The 22,986-nt window shown below is 45.8% G+C and overlaps 1 protein-coding gene across 1 annotated transcript in view; it reads left to right on the top strand.

Annotated features, from left to right (window-relative positions):
• The window catches only part of Cont (Contactin), a 69,831-nt gene extending 48,609 nt beyond the window's left edge, over nt 1-21,222 (top strand). The window contains exons 20-25 of the mRNA XM_070540911.1: nt 1,508-1,672; nt 6,146-6,343; nt 6,804-7,100; nt 11,110-11,305; nt 15,417-15,533; nt 15,744-21,222. Coding sequence (XP_070397012.1) covers nt 1,508-1,672; nt 6,146-6,343; nt 6,804-7,100; nt 11,110-11,305; nt 15,417-15,511 — 951 coding nt within the window. The 3' untranslated portion in view covers nt 15,512-15,533; nt 15,744-21,222. The remainder of the gene's footprint in view (nt 1-1,507; nt 1,673-6,145; nt 6,344-6,803; nt 7,101-11,109; nt 11,306-15,416; nt 15,534-15,743) is intronic.
• The last annotated feature ends 1,764 nt before the right edge of the window (nt 21,223-22,986 follow it).

The following is a 22,986-nucleotide window of genomic DNA, read 5'->3' as shown; positions in this document are numbered from 1 at the left end:
CGCATGGGGTGTAGTGCCATTGGAAGCATACTGCACACTTTAAATAGTCGATAAACCAAACACTCCACCGTTCCCTGCTGCAGGCGATGTGAAGTGAGTGTCATGTTTCGCTCTGGCGGCATAGTTGGCATCGCATTCCGGGGACCCCCAGCAGCTCAATTTTGTTTTGGTATCCTGAAAAAGGAAAACGACAATGCGTCTTGGGTCGCTTGGGCCCCACCAGCTCAACGTGTGTAGTCGCCACGTGCCCCGCTGACTGAGAACACCAAAACTTACCACCAAAATGCTGCACTCGAAGAAGCTGCCAGCCTGGTACGAATTCAAGGAACGCAAACATAAGCTTGCTGAATCCGTAAAAACGGCAATGCGTGTTTTGGGCTGCTTAGGCCCCACTAGCTCAGCACACGTCGGCGTCTCATTCACATTTCATAGATGTCAACTACAGTTGAGTGCAACATTTTATAGTGACTTCGGATCGTATGTTTTCCCGGTGAGTACCTTATTTCTGGCGTTCTTTCTACAAAACATACAGATGATGCCCTACTGCAGTTCATCAATGAGTCAAGCTCAGGAATGTAGGACATTTGACTCACTGCACGGAGATATTGAGCGAATGATTGTCCACGACGAACTCTGAGGCCTGCATCATGCCATTTGCGAGTGCAGTCCCGTGAATTTAAGCAGATACAATCTCTCTACCTGCCAGTATGTTTTGACGTAAGTGTCAAAGATACGAATGTTGTTTATTACTGCAGCCTATCTATGACCCATACTCGCAGATGCATGGAAGAACAGAAAGTATGAGGAGAAGGAAAAGAAGGTCATAAAAGAGCAGAAAAAACATAAGGGAAGGTCTGCACAGCTTTTTAGTAGCTGCACATCACAACTGCCAGTATTGCTTTTTTCATTTCATTTGCTTTCTTAAATGCCTGGTGCACTGTTGTGCAGTCATGGCTTTACTGCACTTCTGCACCTTCATTGAAGAAAGTGAAGGGGGGATTGCACATTCCCATGTCCTTCAGCATGGCAAGGAGGTCAAAGGTGAGAAAGGAAGGTTTTCAGTGCCTATGCAGACAGTATCAGGGACAGTTGCGGAGACGGCTGTTCACTGCAGAAGAGAAGAAACAGGGATAAATGGAGTAGTCCTTGTGGGGCAGCTTCACATTTGACAAATGGTTAATAGAGTATTCACAGATGCATGTGGTTGCAGTCTGTTTCTCACTTTAAGTTAATTTTTTAGAAGTAATGCTTTATTTTGTTTACAGGACACAGAAGAAGCAGGTTACACAACGAACAATGGGGCACACAGGGTTAACAATCAACTTCGAAAACAGCAGCAAGTAGGTAGAATAACAGCTCGGTGCCTCACTAGAATATAATGCAAGTGGCAAGCTGCACAGTGCACTGTGGAGGCTGTTACGTAATTCCATGCTGTGAAGGGGGGGGGTGGAGGAGGGGAAAGGAGAATTTGTGACAGCACCGGGTCTTTGCAATTTTTTACGTGCAGCCGCTGGCACCGGAGGAGTGGAACTCCCCGGAAGTCTGGTACCGCGTGTACTACCGGCCATCTGGTGACCGAAGTGAGCCTAGAAAGAAGGACCTCCGCAAGCTGGGAAACGTGGGCCTGTACGTGGTGCCTGTTGGTGAGGAGAACTACTTCTCACCGTACGAGGTAAGTGTCTGTGACGTCAACCACAGGGAACTCTGTTTTGCGAGCAACTCTGCTTAAGCCAGGTTTCTCTGATGAGCTGAACAGCTGTTGAGTATAGTGAAAATTCTTGCATATTTATGTCTACAGAGGGTGCTAGCGGCGATACGTACATGTCGTCAGTAATCAGTGCACTTCAAGCATACCGTCTGGCTCTTCAGATCACTAAGAGATTTCTTTAAGAGGAAGCATCAGGCCAAGAAGGGTTTACGGTGTACCGGCCAGTGTATGGAGCAGGCCACAGCATTTGCCATGACCTGCTGGACAGCCACAATGCACAAGAATGCTGAAGCGCATTGTCAATGGCACCCTCCATACTCGTATGTTATCGTGCGCAGTCGTGAAATAACCAGAATCATTGTTATTAGGGGTGCATGGATATAGAATGCAGTTGAACCTTGGTATAACGAACCTCGACGTAATGAAAGTCGTGATACAGTGAACTATTTTAATTTCCCGATCTCAGTTGCATTGAAAACCATTTATTTTTTTTCGCAATTTAACGAAGTAAATTCGTGACATGGTTTCAATTTAACGAAGTTTTTGACCATTTCAAGCATGAACTTGGAGCCTGTATGGCTAGTTAATCTAGCAAAAAAGAACTATAAAAATGTCGGCCGAGGCAAAAGTTATTTCAAATGTCCTTCTGCGTGAAAAATTTGAGCGGCAAAACTGCTGTCAAAGTGCGCATGTCGGCAGGAAACACTGCTGCACCATTTGTTGCATTGGTAAACAACTTGCAGTGGCAGTGGGGTGCGTGGCAGCTTGCAATGCTTTGGAGAAATACGAGACCTGACGATGCCTTCTGTGCAAGAGGAATGGGGAGGGAGTGAACGCACGGTGAAGTGATCAAGCATTCTAGTGCACAATGGGGAGGGGCAGGGGCACGAATGTGCACATCTCCTCCCCTCACATGTACACGCTATATCTTGGAGGTGATCCATCCACGGCAAGCGCAAACATCAAGCTCAGATGGTTGGTGCCTTCATGTGAATTTTGTTGTTGCTGCGCATCTAGTGTTGGCGGTCATGTAATTTTCAAGTTTCCGAGACATGGCACAAAGCGCTCACTCACGTTGTGACTGCGAGTTCGTGGTCGTTGAGTGAGATCTGTTAATGTTTGCCTGAGTGCACGTGCGACCACTAGAACTACGAACCTAAGTAAAGAGCAGGCACTGTCCATGCCATGTCATTGTCAGGTTCAGCGTGATTCGCCACCTGTCAGAGAATCTGAAATCTGGAGAGTCATGGCAAGTTCTTGCAACATTGCTACCCCTCCTCTTCCTTGTTCTTCCGACATCTCTCTCTTTTGTTTGCGAGGCGGTCTGTCGGTTTTCTGAGTGGTGTGTAGCAGCTGCAAATAACTGATTTGGCACCAAATCGTAACTTTAGTTGCCAATGCCTGATGAAGCAGTTCCGATTAGGCCTAATGACCGAGGCACTGTGGCCATGACAAAAATTTACCGCTGGCCAATGTGGTAATGGACCATCAGCCATCGCGGAAAGCTTGCCACTAATATGTTTATACGAGCGGCTCATCAGTGATCGACAGCTGTTGAAGGAACATGAAGTTCGTTGCTGCGTATCCAACATGATCAGCTGCCTATCTGCCCAGTATGCACACTTGCCATGAAATATGCATTGCTTTTGTTGTCGTTGACTCGGTCTGCGTCGTGTTATCGTTTCGATCGATCCTGTTGACGTGGACTAACCTTGTACCACCCGCCGTGGTTGCTCAGTGGCTATGGTGTTGGGCTGCTGAGCACGAGGTCGCAGGATTGTATCCCGGCCACGGCGGCCGCATTTCGATGGGCGTGAAATGCGAAAACACCAATGTACGTACTTAGATTTAGGTGCACGTTAAAGAACCCCAGGTGGTCGAAATTTCTGGAGTCCTCCACTATGGCATGCCTCATAATGAGAAAGTAACCAGGTTTTGGAACGTAAAACCCCACAGTTTAATTTTTTTTTTTAACCTTGTACCGACAGATGTGGCTCCAGTCAACCCCGCGCCATTCTGCAAATTGCGGCATTTGGCCACTGTGTGCGTGTGTGCGCATGCGATTCTCACCCTGGGTCGACGTCGGGGAGCATTCACAGTGACAAAGTCCACTACCTCATCAGTCGGGGCGGACTATCCACAGCGTGCTCAGTGTACCTTTTGTGCCAAAAACAAAGTGAAACGCTCGCTTGGGCAGCATTGAGCACGAGGGTCACCATGGCGCGTGCGAAGTGTAGCACTGCGTGAGTTCCTGCATAAAATATGGCGATAATATTAGAAAAATTTAATACAGTGAAAGCTCGTTAATTCGAACTTCAATAATTCGAATTTATGGATAATTCGAACTGTACGATTTGGTCTGGCCAAGCTCCAACAGAAGTCTATGTATAAAAACGTCCGTTAATTCGAACGCGAGAAGGTTCCCTCACGGATAATTCGAACTACGCTCGCCTGGCACACGGCCAGAGAAACGCGCCTACTGCCTACACACAAGGCTGTATTGCCTCCTAAACGGAGAGAACGGCGAGAGAAGGCAAAATCGGAAAAAAATCTAACCGACGCGGGGTCAGCCAGAAGGCAGCGGCGGCTGCCGCCTCTCCGTTTTACGTAACCTCCGAGACTTCTTGCCCGTTGCGAATCTCGGAGGCTTTGCAAATCTTGTACAGCTGCTAATGTTGTGCGGAGATGGCACGGCAAGCGCCAAAACACAGCGAATCAAGTACGTCGCAGCTGCGCTTGCAATCAAGAACCAACGAATCAGGGTCTTCGCCACCTTCACATGTTCGGCGTCTTTGTCTCTGCAGTCTTCATCGGTTGTGTACCTCTGTTTTCAGCTTAGGAGGTATCAGCCGTTGCGATTCATTGTGATGGTGTTAAGCCTCGGCTAACGTTTGTTTCGGTGGACATCGGTGGTCTGGCACAGTCGGACCCAGAGCTTCGACTTGAAGATGGTGTGTGCCCGCGGCACACGCCATCACTTTCTGACACACCAAATTTCTGACATGCCCTACTGCTTCCAAATCGCAGTGTACTGTTGCTCTCCTTCACTTTCGTTAGTTCGAACTTTCGTTAATTCGAACTGAAGCGGCTTCCCCTTGCGGTTCGAATTAACGAGCTTTTACTGTATTAGATATTCAATTCATGAATTCAATCATTCGAACATTCACTATTCGATTTTATTCAGGCATACAGTCTACGCTCCTTACAACAGACCCGCGTGCAGCGGACTTTCGGATATAACAGGCCATATTTCAACCTTAGTTTGTTCTACCTATTTTATTGATGCAACGAAGTTCGCTTGAACGGACTGTGCTACAACGGACTATTGGCTACAGCGGGCAAAATTGGCGGCAATTTTTTCCAAAATCGGGCGTGTAAAACGGACTTTTGCCTTGTTGACATGGGCTGACAACTGACTTGCGAGGGTCAGCCGACAATCGCTGCTCAATATCGCGCACGCGAGGGACAAAGACGGGGAAGAAATGTGCTGTCTTCTCTTGCGCGCGAGGTGGGGCGTGGGGTGGGGAGGCAAGAAAGAGGGGGGTTCTATTCCGGCAGCTGCTGCTTACGGCGTGGCCGCCATATCTTGAAAGCGATCTGCAATGTGGACAAAGTCCGCCCAGGGCCAATAGCTTCGTATGTATTGCGCTTTTGACATTGAGTTCACATTGAAGCGACCCGACAGCACGACGGTCAATTTGCAAGCTGCTGCTGCCATGCTTATCTAGCCTAATTTGCTATCGCTATCGATGCTTCACCTTTCGGGTGAAACTGCGACTTTTCTTGTTTGCTTTTTTACTTTGGAAGTTCATCACTCACTCTTTGCAATAAAGCTGTTAGACATCACGAGGAAAGTTTCGTAAGTAAAGTGTTTCAAATATTACGGACTTTGGATAAAACGGACATTTTTTGTTGGTTTATCAGGGTCTGTTGTAAGAGAGTCGACTGTATTAGGGTATTCGCACACCCCTAATTGTTATGCATTATTTCTGTGAGGCTAGTTGTGGTGCTGAAAAGATGTCCAAATTTTTAGTGTCCTAAAAATTGTTTATTGACTGAATTGCAAAACAACTTTTGTGGGAGAATGTTTCTTACCATTGCAATTCGTTGTGTAGGATCGCTCAGAAAAGTAATGCTTTGCCAGCCACGATAAATTTTGTGAAAAATGGCCTTGTGCTATGGCTTCTTTAAAGAATGCATCACGCCACCTGGTGAACACGGTTAATAAGTAACAGAAAGAGTAGCACCGCGACGCACCGAATCGCATGTTATCTGTTCCATACCATTGGGGAAAGCAATGTACAGAATGAGTTGGATTTTAGTGGCTTAAGACAAACAGCTGTAGAACCAGCCTGATTTTGGGCACCTCTGTCACCATTGCCATTGCGTGCTAGCACGGGCCCCAATAGCCATGCTATTTGCCGCTGCTCGGTGCAGGTTCAGGTGCAGGCGGTGAACGTGGTGGGCGAGGGCCCCATCTCGGAACCAGAGGTGATCTACTCGGCCGAGGGCATGCCCCAGGTGCAGCCCTCGGGCGTGTACGCCGTGCCACACAATTCCACTGCCCTGAACGTCACTTGGGCTCCGCTGGACATCACCCGTGAGAAGATTCGAGGACGCCTCATCGGACACCGGGTGAGTGGTTTCACCTGCCGCTGTGTTGGTGAACTTACAAATTGGGTATCCACCTTGTGAATTTCTGTCACCCACACCGCGATCTTCAGCTCCATGGGATGGGAGCCGATCACAACACACTGCGTTCCTGGGAATAAGGGAAGCAAAATGTAAGGACACTAATTGTGTTTGTTGCAGCTGTGAAAAATGTGCAAAATATTAGTAGGTGACACTGTTAAATTCAACGAGAGTCGAAAGCATTGCGCAACAGCATTTCTTTAGTTTCGTCCCCATTAACATCCGGCTGCTGCAACTGGGAATCGAACCAGTTATCTTGTGCTCGAGCAGCAGCAGCAGAATGCCACAGCCACTGACCAGCCACGGTAGCTCGGGATCATTTTGAGGCACCGCTGTGGTGCCCGGGCACATCTACGCCTTGCACGCTTTGTGCTCACTGCCTGCATTGCTTTCTCTTCTGCAGATCAAGTACTGGCGCAGCGACCTGGACCCAGAGCTGGACTCCCTGATTCTGCTCAAGCGAGGCATCGAAAACTGGGGCCTTATCGTGGGTCTGCAGCCCAACACAGAGTACCGGGTGGCCGTCATGGCATACAACGAGGCTGGATCGGGCCCCGAGAGCGAGTTCTTTGTGGCCAAGACATTCAAGGCCGCACCCCTGCGGCCCCCGACGAGCGTCAAGGTGCATGGCCTCTCCTACACCAGCGTGCGTGTCACGTGGCGAGGCGTGGTGCCATCTATTGAGGAGGAGTCTATACAGGTGAGGTCTGCTGGGACTGTCGGACCAATTCGAGGGCCAGTGCTATTGTGGTCCGTGATGCTCCACTCTGGTTCATGGTGCTCGCAATTAAAGTGCCATTGCCACTTGGGAAGTTGCATGTGGCTGTGTTGTGCTCATTCGTGACAACAAGTATTCATGGGAACGAGTATCTTTACGGCTGGACCATGTGCAGTACTGTCGGCCATTAAACATATCAGGAACAGAAATATAGAAAGAGCCATTATATTCACCAACTATATAACTGTAGGGAAATCTTTAAAGTGTTTCTGTTAATGTAAAAATGCTGTACTAAATTTTCTTTATTCACTTCTGTGTACAGTATACATGTCTTGCCAGCACATCACAATATGCTGGATTCCTGGCCATAGAGGCATCAAGGGTAATGCATTGGCAGACAATGTTGCCACATCGGTAGCAACAAAAGCCGCGAACTCTGTAGCTGTCCCAGTCATGGACTTGAAGGCTTCCTTACGGAAAAAAAAAGCTTAGAAGCTATTGGCAGCTCTCCTGGGACACTGAAACATTTAATAACCTTCGTGCTCTTAAGCCACAGTTAGGGAATTAGGCCACCCATAACAAAAACACCACCTAGTCGCGATTAAATTAGGAAATTCGCAGGTGCTAGTTGGAATCAGTTGGCACAGGACAGGGGTAATTGGAGATCGCAGGGAGAGACCTTCGTACTGCAGTGGACATAAATGATGATGATAATGATGAAGATGATGATGAACAAAAACAGGACATACTGAGGTAACCAGATGTCGACTAAGAACTGGGCACACATATAGCACACACTCACACCTGTTGACCGGCATTCACCCACCTATCTGTGGTAAATGTGGCGAAACATTGAGTGTGCTACACGTTTTGCTGGAGTGTCTTGACATAGAAGCTCAAAGAAAAAAAAAACTATTTCGTTTAGCATACCATCGGCAATTTCCACTTCCTCCAACAATGTTCCTTGGCAATGACCCACTTTTCAATCACAAATCAGTTTTAGCCTTTTTTTGAATGATGTTTGTTTACTGTTTGTTTACTGCACGCTATACACACAAGTGATCCGTAGCATAGCTTCTTATCGGAGGCTGTTGCTGCGGCTGTAGGATTTAAAGCATGTGGTTTTGCAGCCACATTACATCTGCCATTTGCAACTCGTGTGATCATTTCGTACATAAGGCACAGACAGTTCACTACCATATGTCACGGGGCTCTTTTGGCATAGCTGGCTCTTGCGCCATTAAACACCACACATCATCATCATTAGAGCATGTGCTTCCTTGCCCTGGTGTACAAGGGCCCAGGTGAGGCATTAGTGCTACCTGAATATTCTTACATTTTAATCCTACTATCGCCTTGCAACATACATTCTATGTACATAGCTCACCTTACGTTTCACAGTTTTAACCCTTTGAGGGTTGAATTATTTTGAAAAAAACTTTCCCGGGTGGTCAAATTATTTTATTGCGGATATTGAATGTACAAGATGTATAATGTCGGGAATAAATAGTAAAAAAAATTAGGGAACAGTATTTTGGTGTCGGCATCACTCAGAACTGCAATATGTTCAATAGTATTTTAGAGTGTGGTACTCCTTGAAACACGAGTCTCCGCGCAGCCGCAGAGAGCGAGAATACCTCATGAGCGGCGGTGATAAACGAGCTAAGAGCCGTGCCAATCAAGATAGAAATCAACTTCCGCCGCCCCCGCGATAGCGTGCCGACAAAGATAAAAATCACGTTTCGCCCGCCTCCGTTGCGGCGGAACCGAAACCGCGAAAGCGCGTTGCCGCTGAGAGCGAGAATACCTCGCGAGCGGCGGTTATAAACAAGCTAAGAGCAGCGCCAATCAAGATAGAAATCAACTTCCACAGCATTTGCAAGAGAGTGCCGACAAAGAGAAAAATTACGTTTCGCGCGCCTCCGTTGCGATAACGCGGCGAAACCGAAACCGCAAAAGGGGTGTGGGCGCAGTCTGCGCGACGCGCTGAAGCTTGAAGTCAGTTCTGTTTATCTCCCGAAGAAGGTAGCACAAATTTCAAACGCTTCTTGTAAGACCTAAGAGGTGGCAGCACCTCCCAGTAAGCGTGCATCGTCATTATGGCGCGAAATTTCAAACAAAGGGTCGAAACCGTACCCGTACGGCAAAGACCTTGCGGGACAGAAAACCGCTGCCGTACATGTACGGCGAAAACCGTCAAAGGGTTAATATACATGAGTGTCGTAAATTATGTAAATATACATGAGCACGAAAGTAAATTCACTCACTCCTGCTACCGCACTTCCCACTCCAGCGTTCTGATAGAGAGTTTCCGCGGTCGTCGAGTGAGACGTGTTCATGTTTGCTTGTGTGTGCGTGACACCATGCTTGTTAATCTAGTTAGTAAGCAAATATTTACAAGTTTATACGGCCATTAAAACTACCGTCCTTACTTCGTACAGCTGTCTACTAATTTGCTATCAAAATCGATGCTTTGCCTTTCGGGCAAACTGCGACTTTTTTTGTTCATTGCAACTTTAGTGCATTGGGAATGAGTCTTTGTTTTTCCAAATGAGGGAAAGTAGTATTTCTGTATGAAAGCATGAGGTGTGCGGTACTGTAAAGGACAAAAGCATGGCAGTTTGGGTGAGTTGGTATGTCATGACTTTTTTTAGGCTTGTAGCGCAGCTCAGAAAGAGCAAAAAGGAAGTTGTAGAATGGAAGGGGTGGAAGGGGTCGCTTCATCGACACTGTTCTAAAGCTGTTCATACTCAGTACCGTCCGATAATGTTCGAGATCCTTGTCCCCTTGAAGCTCTTGGTGACAGCCTCAAGTGAAAGCGCATGTCACATGTTGGAAATCTACGTGCACACTTTTTGCATCGATGCCCTGTTAATAAGCCTGAAAGCATGATGCAGCTAAGCAACATGCCTCGGCATGCTAGCACCGTTAAGACACTGTATCTGTGGGGTCTATGCTACGTAATTGCAATCTGGCGGGATGCAGTGACAGTGGTGATGCCGTCACCGGCAGGACTGCAACTAGTGCCATCTAGTAGCTGCTTGCAGAAATTGACCGACACGAAGCGGGTATGTGCGTGATACTTAGTGAAACTCTTAGGCACCCATTCCTGTGGTCGGTGTGTGTATAACCGAGCGAAGGGTGAAAGAGCGAATACGGAGCGCAGTGGTGGATGAAAGATACGAGGAGGAAAGCAGAGAAGGAGGGTAATGCAAAAGTGTGACAAGAAAAGCGCAGTGTGGCGATGATGGCTGTGAGATGGCGCCAGAGTAGCGCACGTCGTCTGGTAGTTCTGTCTGCAGCATCTGCTGTGAGTTGTGCCTGCACGTCTCTATGCGCTACCTTCGTGATCTCCAGATTAGCAAGACAGTCGCCCCGCACTTTTCGCCGTCTGCAACGAGCTGCACGAAAGAGATTGTAAGTGAAAACACGTATAAACTGCACTCAAATGGAGTATCGCAATCATCGGTGAATTTCTTTCTGAAGTTTTTGCTCTCCAAAGTGGGAATTTGGGCCCTACACGAGTAAATACAGTATGCAAGAACTTGTCACCATCTTGTGATGACAATGGGGATGACACTGGCTGTGACGGTTTTGGCTTCATATCTAGTTATAATATGCAGGCAGCTTATGGGCCAATTTTTCCAGGAAAGAACTGTGCGTCAAGAGTCAGGGTATATGCGGCATGTGGGTCCTGATCTACCTAGTTGACTTAGCACTCAACAGAAGGTAAATTTGAAGAAGACTCGAGACACATTCTTCACATTTTTGGGCTTGCCTCAGAGTATTGCACCTGCTCTCAGTTATGGACAGTTGTTTCCACAGAGCATATATCACTCTCTGGCTTGCACGCCTTTTGGCCCAGCGTTTGTAAAGTTGTAATCACTGCTGTGTTCCTCTCCTCGGCATTGCGTATGCTGTGAGCAGCAGGCGTGGTTGCAGTATGTATTGAAAATTTCACATTCAATGCATTTTTTCTTCCCGATATCAGGGCTACAAGGTCCGCTACTGGGAGGCAGACCAGGACCTCACGTCAGCCAAGGAGGTCTACAAGCAGCTTGATGGCGAGGACCTGGAAGCTGTTGTGTCAGGCCTGGTTCCTGGCAAGGTGTACAAGCTCCGGGTGCTTGCTTGGAGTTTTGGAGGCGATGGAAAGATGTCCTCGCCCCCTTGGGAGTTCCGTGTCGGTACGTTGGCTTACTGGTCTTGTTTCTCAGCCGTTGTCATGTTTGGCCTGCCTAGATTTGGCGGCTGTCCCTCGAGTTGCACCATTTTTCAACTTCTCGTAGCCTAACCTTCACCCATGGACCACTAGCAATTCAAGCTACGGCTGTAGTGCATGCCTGCGTATGAGCAGATGGACAGGCTTATGATTTGGAGGTAGAAAAAAAATTGGGGCCACTAACTAGGTGGGGCTGTATCATAAGTTTTGTTGTCTGCTTTGTGAGGCACCAGTTTTTCATTTTCACTTGCAATAGATTCTAGCAGTCCGTGGGAAGGGCAGGGTGACTTGTTCTATCCGCTATGCGCAGCACCACTGAAAGCTGCGTAGCAGTGACCGTTGGAACCGCAGGTGGGCGCGTGCCGGAGACGCCTGCTTCAACTGCAGGCATGACTGAAGTGTGCGGATGTGATTTGCCACTTGTGCATGTCCCAGATAGTTACTTCTGCGGTTTCGGTATGCACAAGGAAATGGCACTGTACAATAGGGCAAATGTGTCCGACTTCAGGCTGTTCGGGACGACATTGGCTCCTTACGCGCCAAGTGTTTGCCGCAGATGAGCATCAACAAGCTTGCCTACGAAATGGAACGCATCGCCAGGATGCCGCTTTCGTCATGTCACCCCAGCCGCTAATGGCTTTATTTGCTGGCCTGTGAACCAACATTCTTTATGCACACACTCGCTTCGTTTACATGCCGTGTTTGTTATAGTAGGTTAAGGGAGCGCCATCGCACTTGCGAATGGTTCATTCAGGTGCGGCCACGTGAGAAGCCAGCGACGGTAAAGCTTGCAAACCAGCATGATGAGCTTGAGAAAAATAGCACATATAGGACTTTGGAAATAATTAAGCGTTGATTGTTTTTATGCTTGCGTCTTACCACTGTCGGCACGGCATGGATTTCACATGTTCCATCGTTAAACAAGCAGAGCATCTCGATAACTTCACGGAAGCACGCGAGTGAGGTATCGGAAGACTCCATAGTTGAAAATTTGCCTCCCTGGTCAGTCAACAGCGTATTGCTTTTACTTTGTGTCATTTTTTGGTGTCACCACCATTTTTACTAGTATCACCCTTGCACCCAAATGTTCAATTAAACCGCATGTTGCATTGCCTGTTGTGCCCCAAATCTGAATAGACAATGCAGCGCTTTTTAATTAGTTAGAAGAGTACGGGGACACAGTATTAACCTTTTCAAAGCGAATACCAAGCATGGCAATAAATCATTCTTGTAAACCACATGCTGCATTGCAATCATATTCAAAGCAGTGATAACTACAGTGAAACAACATGCACATATATTGGCCCATTTCATGCAAAAGAAGAAAAGGAGAACAAGTGCTTGCTACCACCACTAGCAAGGAAGAAAAAAAAAGAAACATCAAGGTTTCAAAATTGACCACAATGCATGACACAGCTGGGGTAAACTGAATATGCATTAGTTGCAGACATCAGGGCTTCGAAGTTCAGGCACTTCCTATTACCGTGAAGTGATATTAAGAGGCATTCAAAACGAGGTTGGATGCCCTGTCAAAAAGCCTTTAATGCTCACAGATGCCAGGTTGTACAGTCAACATGCAGATAGCTGAGGCGAGCGTACAGAGAACGTTATACGCCACAGGTCGCATTTCAGTGCCATCGATCAGTAGAGCAACAGCCGATTCCGTGCAACGCATGGTCATGTTTTTTTAAGGCGCCGTCACCTACTTTTTAACACGGAGCCCTTTGTTCAAAGCCTCTAAACACATTGAGCGCTTCACAGCTTCACTCCGCATTATCTGGCTTAGCTTTTCGCATTGTTTCTTTTTTTTTTTTCAAAGGGGGCCATTGCGTCTCATCAGTAACAACAGTTTAACATATCTTCTGGACTGTAGACAAGGCGACCAAGTTTAAATGACCCGCCTTGGTTTCTTACCTGAAGTATTGGCTTGCTAAGGACGAGGTCGCGGGATGAAATCCCAGCCACGGCGGGCACATTTTGATGGGGGCGAAATGCGAAAACAGCCGTGTACTTAGATTTAGGTGCATGTTAAAGAACCCCAGGTGGTCGAAATTTCCGGAGTCCCCCACTACGGCACGCCTTATAATCAGATCGGGGTTTTGACACGTAAAACATCATAATATAATAATCTAATCTAAGTTTAAATGTGGAAGCACTCACTAAAGGTGCAGCGACATCAAGCGCAAAATAAAAACATAGTGATTGCTCTAAAACTGCAGTAAACAAAGCGCGATTGCTTATCTTCATTGGACCGGCCTGATTCACTGCCGCCGTCGCTTTTGCTCTCGAAGCAGCACTAGAAACTAATTGTGTGCATGACGCGTTTTCGTACGTGTTAAAGCACCCACCTACACAATAGTTGCTTCAAGACATCGCTGGAGGCTGACAGAAGTATTAAATTACAATCAAGAAGCCAAACATGAGAGCACACGCATACGCGCTGATGGGAACAGGGTTTGCCTGAGCCCACCTAAGCTTCGCAGCCTTGGCGACAGGCGGTGTTGTCTGCGTTTTGTGCATGGTGCATACTCTAATGTAGGCAAGCAGTGGGCTGGTGCTACTGTCAGGAGATTAGGTGCCAGTTATCATAACTGTTACCTGGCACAGACTACAGAAGGCAGCGTAGCTATGAAAGAAAAGCACAGCTTGTAATGGTGACCCTGGTATGTATCTGTTTTGTTTGTTTTTAATCATGCCTTTTTATTGTAAACTTTACAAGTACTGTCTTCAATTTCCCCCCTTTTAGGGGGTCAGTGATTTGAAATGTATTATCAGCATGCTTGTTTACGTGTGTGCTTACACAGACATTTGTATTTTCTTTTGCAATATGTTGCTTAGGTTACGCAGCAAAGACAGCATTGTGTATAATTTTCTTTGCTTCTGTACACCATGTGAACCTTGTCAGTGTATGCTTTTCTGTATTTTCTTTTTATTGAAATTTTTATTGCGCACATCTCCCAAGAAGAGATATGCACGTGGCAGTATTGCTGGTTTGCAAGCGCATGCCTGTAAGCAAAGTAATCGCACGCCTATGGGAGAGCCATGTGGGCGAGCATGTTGTGGTGACTCCTTGAGTGATGAGAAAGGAGATTGAAAACATTTGTCTCTACGGCTGTGATTCAAAATGACATGCGCAAGAATGCCGCTTATGACATGTGCAGCCGTGAGCATGCGGCCGCAAAACCACTGAAGCGGGAAAATTCACAAACTACAGTGTTGCCAACCACCATAGAGAGAAGAGAAAAATCAGTTTTGCCAGAAGGCAAGGGGCGACAGCACAAAAATAACTTTTTCTCAAAGTCGCAGAAGGCTGCAGCACCTCCAGAGCGATGGTAGGTGCTGCTTCATTCTGAAAAAGCGTGTTTTTTTGAACGTTCGGTCGCTACCATATATGTATGGCCCTAACCACTTGGGATTTGTTTTTGCCGTCATATATTTAGGGCAGCGACTCTCAAAGGTTTAAGAAACACTGTGGAAGCGGAGATAGAAAAAAAAAGATGAAACAAGCAGTAAGGCAACTTCTGAACTTCCAGCTGAGAAATTCTTTAAGATGCATGTTTTCATGCTCGCATAGGTTGTACGTGCGTTCAGAAATAAGAGCAGAAAAGCTGGAATGGACCGCAATGACACAATGCAAATCTAAATAAACTACAAGCCACCACTGAAGGTATGTGCATGCAACCTACTAGAGGAGACAACAGAAAACACGTAAAACAGCTCAATTTTTTAAAAAATTATCATGCATTACTTCATAGTGCTACTCAAGAATAGCATTGATTTTTAGAGTACAGAATGTTGGTTGATGCAGTAGACATGTGTAAATGGCTGTGCTGGCTAAACCACTGACCCTTTCTGAATTAAAACACATAGGCTGCATCTTGCAGTGCATTTTGTTTTAGCACAAGGTACAGATTCGGTGTGTGCCCGTTTAGTTCAGAATTAATTGGAAGTATCCATCATGCTTGCAATTTGTGTGGTCTTTGCAAGCTTTAGCAAATGTGGCGTGACCATTGGTTGTCTGGCCGACCATACTGTTCGGTGTACGAGGACTGACTGAGTGGTTTTTGCTTGTGCAGGGGAAGGGACAGCATCTCCCTACAGAGCTGGTGCTCCCATCACTGGCGGAAGCATGCTATTACTATGGCTGGCCTTTCTTGTCACTAAGTTGTAGCAGAAGAGGGCCGGAAAAATCGGTAAGTGCATTCACCGAGATTACGACTGCCTTTATCACCAGCCGTTGTAGGGCAGCATCAGTTGGGTCTTTTTCGGGCGACACCTCAAAGAATTACATGTTGAGAGCACATCTTTGCAAATGTCGACGATTCCAGTCTGCACAGAGTAGAGGGTTTTGGGTTCACATTTACACTGGGGCCCTTGTCTCGAACTTTGTGTTTTGGTTTCAGATATGCGAGTGGAGAGGCTCAGTACCTGGAGCAAGGACACAACCAGGACACAACATGAGATTGCAGCACCTGTCGAAAGAAAAGTAGCCCGTCATCTTCCCGCACCTCTCCTGGACCGCAGGACAACGCCTGCATGTTATCAACCCTCGCACTGTGCTCAAGAGCTAGCACGGAGCAGCTACGCAGGCATCTCGTCTGCACCGTGTAGTTTGCGCTGGCTTTAGAGAACAACCCGGTGCATTGGCTGCAGTGGTGTAGTATACATACTCCTGGTGATTCGGACTGAATGTACCGGTGTCTGCAGTCCGAGTGGAAAAGGCAGAGCGTACACACTAGCTGTGGCAGGAATGACCTGACGCGTCAATTAAGCAATTTTATCGGGAAATCAGAAGGGTCGGGGAGACCGACAAAACGCTGATTGAGTGCGTCAGAAATTAATGTGATGGCAGCGACATTCTTTTTTTTTTTTTTTTAAGCAAGGTCCAAGAGCTTTTTGTGCCACTGACTTGCCGAAGCCATCTTTGTTTGACATGCTCTGTGTGTTACAGTGGCCCAATTTTGTAACATTCTTCTTTTCCAATTCATCATTTCTGCCGTCCAATTCATCATTTCTGCCCTTTGTCACCAGCTCAATATGACAGAGCACGAAAAAAAGAAAGGAGTATGAATAGAATCAAAAGAAAAGGACTGTTACAAAATATGGCACCTGATCACTGTACCGTTTCAGCGAGCGGTTTGTCCTCTTGCCACATAACATCTCAGCGGGAATGAAAAGGGAGTCTTGAAAGGTGTCTCAAGCTAGTTAACATTTGACATGGCACCGTGATGGCTGGTTCTTTGAAGTTCAGCCTCAAGGTACATGGTTGTGTGACTGGGTTTGTGTGCTGACCATTGCATTTTTTTTTTAATGAATCTCACACCCCACAAGCTGCTGAGGGAAACAGATTACTGCAAACCCTTTGTGTTAATTTCTAGAAGATGTTTTCTTGCAGCAAAAGAGTGAGGAGCATTGAGGTTGATTTCTTGGGCATGCTCGCAAAGATAGACAGTGCCTACGGGTACTAATATACCTGTGGTTCTTGCTGTCACTGAATCGCTAGCAGTCTTGTTGGTATGGTGCCTACAGGAACCGCAGCATAACCAGGCATTTGTGCACTCTAAATGTGAGTATGTATCTTTATATTTTAGCCCCTGTTGAGCACTTCTACATTGAACTTTAGCGCTTGGAATTGCCTATATTGGACACTGGATATGATGCCTGAAAAAAAAGAAGAAATTGCACGTAAAAGCTCAGGAGTAGTGTATGTCAGTATCAAACTTTGCAGGTGAGACAACTTCATTAATTGAAAACCGTCTGGCGCACCGTGCCTCTCCGAGTGTGCTTTCCTTCAGCATTTCACTTATGTTTGTGATGCCTCATTTGTCCACTATCACTTTTTGCACGCATACTTTTTTCTCCATGACATTCTGCTGCTGATGTAAGTGAGCATGCAGGCCTAGCATTGCTACGAAGGGCCAAAGATTACTGCTGATGCGCCGTAATTTAATTAGCAGTGATGTCTCTATTTCGAGTAAAGTGCTTTTGTAGCTAGTATTGTGCCTTGCAAGGCCTGGCTGCATGATTTCATGCTTCCTCTTGATTCTGCTTTTGCTGTTTCTTTTCTTTTTTCCTCCTAGGCTGAAGTGCTTAGTTTTCATCTGCATGACCTCTCTGACGAGTGGCGTCCATTAGCATACTTTCGGGTGGCCATCTATGCTGGATGGTGCTCATGGCACTACTTCCTGTGAAGGCAGCAACCTTCAACATGCAGCCTATGGCTGCCTGGCAGATGTAGTCTTTGTCAAATGTATACGTGCTGTACGCCGTGTTTTCCCCACGTATTTTGGCTGTGTGGGGCAGTTTTTGTGGCACTCCTAACAGACACTCCAGAGCTCTGAATGGTAAGCAAGAAACCTCCTTTTGCTTCCCAGGAGACCGACACTTTTAGCATACCACAGGAACTCCTTTAAGCAGCCTGTAGTCGCCGTGGCGGTCACAGGAAACGTAGCCCACAACCTCTGACAAAGGCTGTTCATTGGCATGTCACGCGCAGCCATCAGATTGCACTTATCAGAGTGCATCCAGTGTCCATTACAACTTTACAGCAGCATGATTTCATGTATTGAGTCTCTGGTATATGCGTCAAATAATTTCTAATCTCCTTCAGGTTCAGTATATTTGGGCTCAAATGTAGGCATTGACTAAATTTATGAAATCACGAGTAGAAAACTTGAAGCTGCGATTTTTTATGAATCTCATTCCAGTGACATCTCTTGGAGTATTTTATCTCACTGTTTGTTGTTATTGCAGCCTCCAATTTTAGCAATGGTGTATGTCCCTTATCTACAGGCCGTGTCTCGGAGACAGGTTGGCAGCAGCGTATTTTGAATCTCATTTCAAGATATAAGCAGGTTGCGACATGTCCGCAAGAATTTTCATGGTTTTAGTTGTACATTTTGTGCAGGTGCAATTTTGGAACCATTCGCCCAAAACGGATTCAGGTTTTCGCTGGTGGTGTTCAATCTCGCACATTTTAGAGTTTACCCTGCAGATGCATCTGTACCACTTATATTAAGTTATTTGCCGAGTCAAAGACTCCACAGAGAGAGAGAGCTGGACAGGTAATCAAGATAAGTACATAACCTAGGTCTCTCGACAGATGCCTTTTGTTGTTGCATCATGACATCGTTACGTTGGCAAGGCAGGTGACAAGCCCACTCGCTTTCCTGCTCCAATGCTGGCGATATGTTTCATAATGCATGTCTTGCCAGTTTTTCTAGTGCAGTTGTCCTTTCTCACAGCCGTTGTACAGACGTGATGTTGAATTCACAAAGCTTGCTCAGCCACACGTCAGTCAGGCATTGGCCCTACTTTCTTTATTAGTGGGGCATTGCCTACATGCGAGACCTTCAGGTAGCTAACGATTAGCCTGTGGCAAAAGAGATTGTGATAATTAAGATCTGAAGTTTTGTGATGAAGCCAGATAGTTTAAACCTCACAGGCAGGCTCTTCTTTACAGCGATTTTAGACTGCCGTCACCTCCTAGTATTGCAAGCAGCGTGTCATTCTTTTACATGGCTAGCTTTTAGTTCTGTACACTTTTTATCGCTGCACTTTGTCTCGCGTATGTAGGGCCTTTTTTTGTTTTATTTCTTGCAATGCCGATGTGCTTGAGAATTGTATTATTTGCCCATCTTTCGTAAAAAGAAGAAATAGCTCATTTCTGCTAGAGGATTGCGCCCTCAAGGTTATGACACGTAGATGGGCCTCGTGAAGTATGTGTCAGCTGTTTTAACATCAATGTGCAGGATTTTAGTTGTACTTTGATGCTCGAGGTTGTTGGAAGTGTTCAGTTTATGCCTCGTAGGATACATATTGAAGAGGGTCTAGTGGTTGCGGCTGTGAGTAATGTTTGTGTGGCGCGGTTTCCATTGTAAACTTCCGTCCTGGTTTCACTAAACCACTATATATGCAGCTTCTGGAGATCAAACATCGGTTCTCTCGCTTTTTTTTTCCTTCTTTATGTCAGTTGTCCAGTACTGTGTTTTACCATTATACATGTGTCATAATTGCTGCACGAAGCCAGCCTCAAAGGCATTACGCATTGTTTGTTCGTCGGGCACACTATAGTCTAAACCTGTGAACCAATTATTCGAGATTTCACCTTGATTAGAAAAAGGCAGGCTATTTTACGTAAATTGATCATCCATTGTTGCCAAGATAGAAAAGAAAAAACACCAGTAGGCTGTTGTTTGAATTAGCCTAATGAGGAATGCTTTATGGAAACCTTAAAGTGATTGTTTCGGCACACTTGTGACAAATAGGAAATTTGGTCGTCAGCTTGGTTAAAAAGAAAACGTGGCAATATTTTTGTTTGTCATTGTCAGCAAAAATACTTCTCGTTTATCTGATAGTTGACTGGCAAGGACGCTTTTAACAGTCCGTATGGCCACAAAGCAAACGAAGAAATTTTGTCCTTGCAGCATTTGGTGCACCTGTCACGTAACATATAAAAAAGTCATTTTAAGTAAATGAATTGTCTTGTACCTCTAATGAAAGTTAGGAAAATTAAAGCTTTAAGCTATGTTGATTACATCAATGGCTCATTGCCTGGTCGTAACAGAAGCTACTCTTCCTGGCTACCGTAATTGGCTCAACTATGTTAGTGCCCAAAGCGAGTTGTGTAAAATGACTTTCAGTTTCAGTTAGTGTGATGGAGATATGACATTTTGCCGCCTGTTTAGTGTACCCGCCTGTCCGTGGTGGGACGCAACAGAAGGTACCTGTTAATTCACTGCCACTAAGTGACTTTTGTCATTCAACTGCGTAACTGCCTTGCCTTTAGAAGTGTGTGAGAAGGTCTGAAGTGGTGTCTGGATCTAAACTTATATTCATTCCTGTATTCTGATGCTTTTGATGTGGAATTTGCCATTGTATCATGTTCATTTCTTTGCATCTCTTATGTGTCATTGGTTTATGTCTTTTGTGCTGATGTTGCTTTGTGCCTGACATGCTGAAAGGGTTGACATAGTGTTTACGATGTTGCACTGAGCTGTCTCTTGATGTCGTAGGGATACTATCATAATGGGAGATGTTGGGTTGTAGCTTTTCATTAGTTCTGCTATTGTGAGCCTAGTGTGTGAGGCCAAAGTGTTGCAGCACCTCTTTCATGACTTCTTCAGGCGAGTGACTGTGCACTACGGTAAGCTGTCATTGTGGACTGTCATGACATTCTTGTAAACGGTGTGGTAATAGAGTTACTAGAAATTCAAATGGGTCAAAATGAATTCAGGGCCCAGGTGTCACTCTCATACATTGAATCCCAGAAAGTGTTTGTAAGCTTGAATTATCCAGAGTGACCCACTATGGCATGCCTCATAATTATATCACAGTTTTGGCACATACAATCCTGGAATTAATCAATTTCTGCAGTGCTTCCATTTCTGTTCAAACTGAGAAGACTTGTAAACTTGTGAAATTAAAAAAAATATATTAGGGTACAAGGAGCCCTTGGAGATTGATCTTGATAAACTGTGCAGTCTTCCTAACCTGGTGAACAGTTCAGCCAATCCTACCTCTATAATAAATTACTCTAGCAGTAAATTGGAGACTTGCAGTTTGATCACACTTATGTAAATGCAGCTGTCATTTCAATCTATAATCAATGTACCGAATGTGCATAATTTTTTTTTCTTTTATGGGAGGTTGCCACTTTGCCAAGCAAAGTTGCATCGAATGAATGTGCAAGTTGTCATTTTTTTATATTTTTTGCTTGTTTGTATTGTTGAGAAAATAAGATGAAGTGTGTTTGTTGTAAGTGCATTGAAAACATTCCAGAGACTATGTGTGATTTGTCCAAGCACGTTTCACATGTACATATGGCAATACCACTGTGTGGAGGAATGCCTGATAATAAAAGACAACATATTTTTCAACACATTCCCGCTCGGTCTCAAGCTTTCTTTTTTTTCATGTCAAAGTATGCTTAATTCAAGGTGTTCAGTTTTAAGCGAGTACACTCACTGAAAATAGTAGTGCCGTACCTGCATAACATTGCACACAGCATTCTGCAGCAGTGCTTGCAGCCTACAAATATTCCACACCATTGTGCATTCTTCACACGGTTTGCAGATGATGTCGATAATTATCTTCAGCCATTCAATGAACATAAAGCGACCATTCTGAAACTCCTGAAGGTTTAACTAAGCAGGCGAAACACTTCACTCCCCACTGTGCACAGCCAAGGTACAGTTGCCAGCAAAGTTAATGCCAGTTAATTTTCTTTATTAGTGCTGAAATTTCCTGTAAGATTCTATTACAAAGATCGGACATTTCCTCCATGCAGCTCGCCTCATGTGGTGCCCTGAACAATGCAAGAAAAGATTTGACATTTCGGGTAAAGCACTGTCAGGGATAGCAAGATTTAGTGTTACGCTTCAACTCTTTGGACACTGTTCGAATGCTACAAAGGTGTGTGCGACTTGTTGGCATAGCACAGCACGTAAGGCAATTCCTTCTGGACAGAAGGAACGGCACCCTGGCAGGTACCAGGCATCTCGCTACATTGACGTGATAAGGTATGCCGCTGGTGGCATTGCGAGCATTACTCCTCGATCGTGTACGAGATGAGACTGACGGGAAATTTTCGACGTTAGTGCCAAGTTAAATATTAGATAATGCTAGTTTGATGTTTACTGCTCATACCAAAGCATACACACAGTAGCTTAGCAGGGAACGCTAGTGCACAACATTCATGCCAGCTACGGAATGCAGAATGCTGCCCTTGCTCCTCCACACCAGGGCAGTTGAGCAAAGCTTTGACGGTGTGTCCACTTTGCTTGATCGCTTTTGGAGCCAAACGCACACTGCATATCTAGAGACCCTCTATGATCTTCCGCACGACAGCCATGCATACGGCGTCGGCATGAATGTGCGTAGAGTGTCCATATAATTACTACCGCAGTAATACCAACCATCTCTGATCGGGTTCCGACTGAACTTGAATCTGGAGAACCTGTCCGTGATGCCAGGTGAAGTTTACACATTTTGCCTTACAGCCACATTGCGCAGTGCTGTTGCTACAGCTGCAGCCCAAGCATGCGACATCAAGCATGAGACAATTTGCGGAAACATGCAGACGCTTGGAATGGCCCTCCATGAACTGTGTTGGCGCACTCATTCTTGAGGCCGCAGTCTTTCTGAACACATACAGAGGTACAATCGGCTGAATCGTTTACAGTGAATCGTGGACTGCTGCAAGCCTTGCTTCTTCCTTGGACTTGTTTTGTGCTTGCACTTGCTTCTTAAATGTTTGATTATCTTCTTGCCTCTGGTGTGGCAATTGCAGAACACTGCCCAATGTCCAAGTTCTCATCTGCGCAGATGACCTCGTGCTGTGTTCTACTTCAAGGATCTTGATATGACTGGATAGGCACTGCCAATATCTAAAGAAAGCTTCGGTTCTCCATAGGTACACAGAGAATGCCTGGCTTGACATCTTGGCCAATAAATGTGCCACGTGCAGTCAGTCAGTAGGTCAAGCACAATGTCACTGTCTACAGCCGACTTCCTTCTTCAGGCTAGCTAGCTGAATGCCCATATTGGAGGTTATTAAAAACTTTCGACTACTTCAACACAAGGTCCACAGATCTGGCTTGGTCACGTCTTGGCTTTGCAAATTCCGTAGGTTGCTCACAATATTTG

Source organism: Dermacentor albipictus, chromosome 6 (assembly GCF_038994185.2).
Source record: "Dermacentor albipictus isolate Rhodes 1998 colony chromosome 6, USDA_Dalb.pri_finalv2, whole genome shotgun sequence".
In the NCBI taxonomy this organism is placed as follows: Eukaryota; Metazoa; Arthropoda; class Arachnida; order Ixodida; family Ixodidae; genus Dermacentor; species Dermacentor albipictus.
This window is presented reverse-complemented; position numbering and strand designations above follow the sequence as displayed.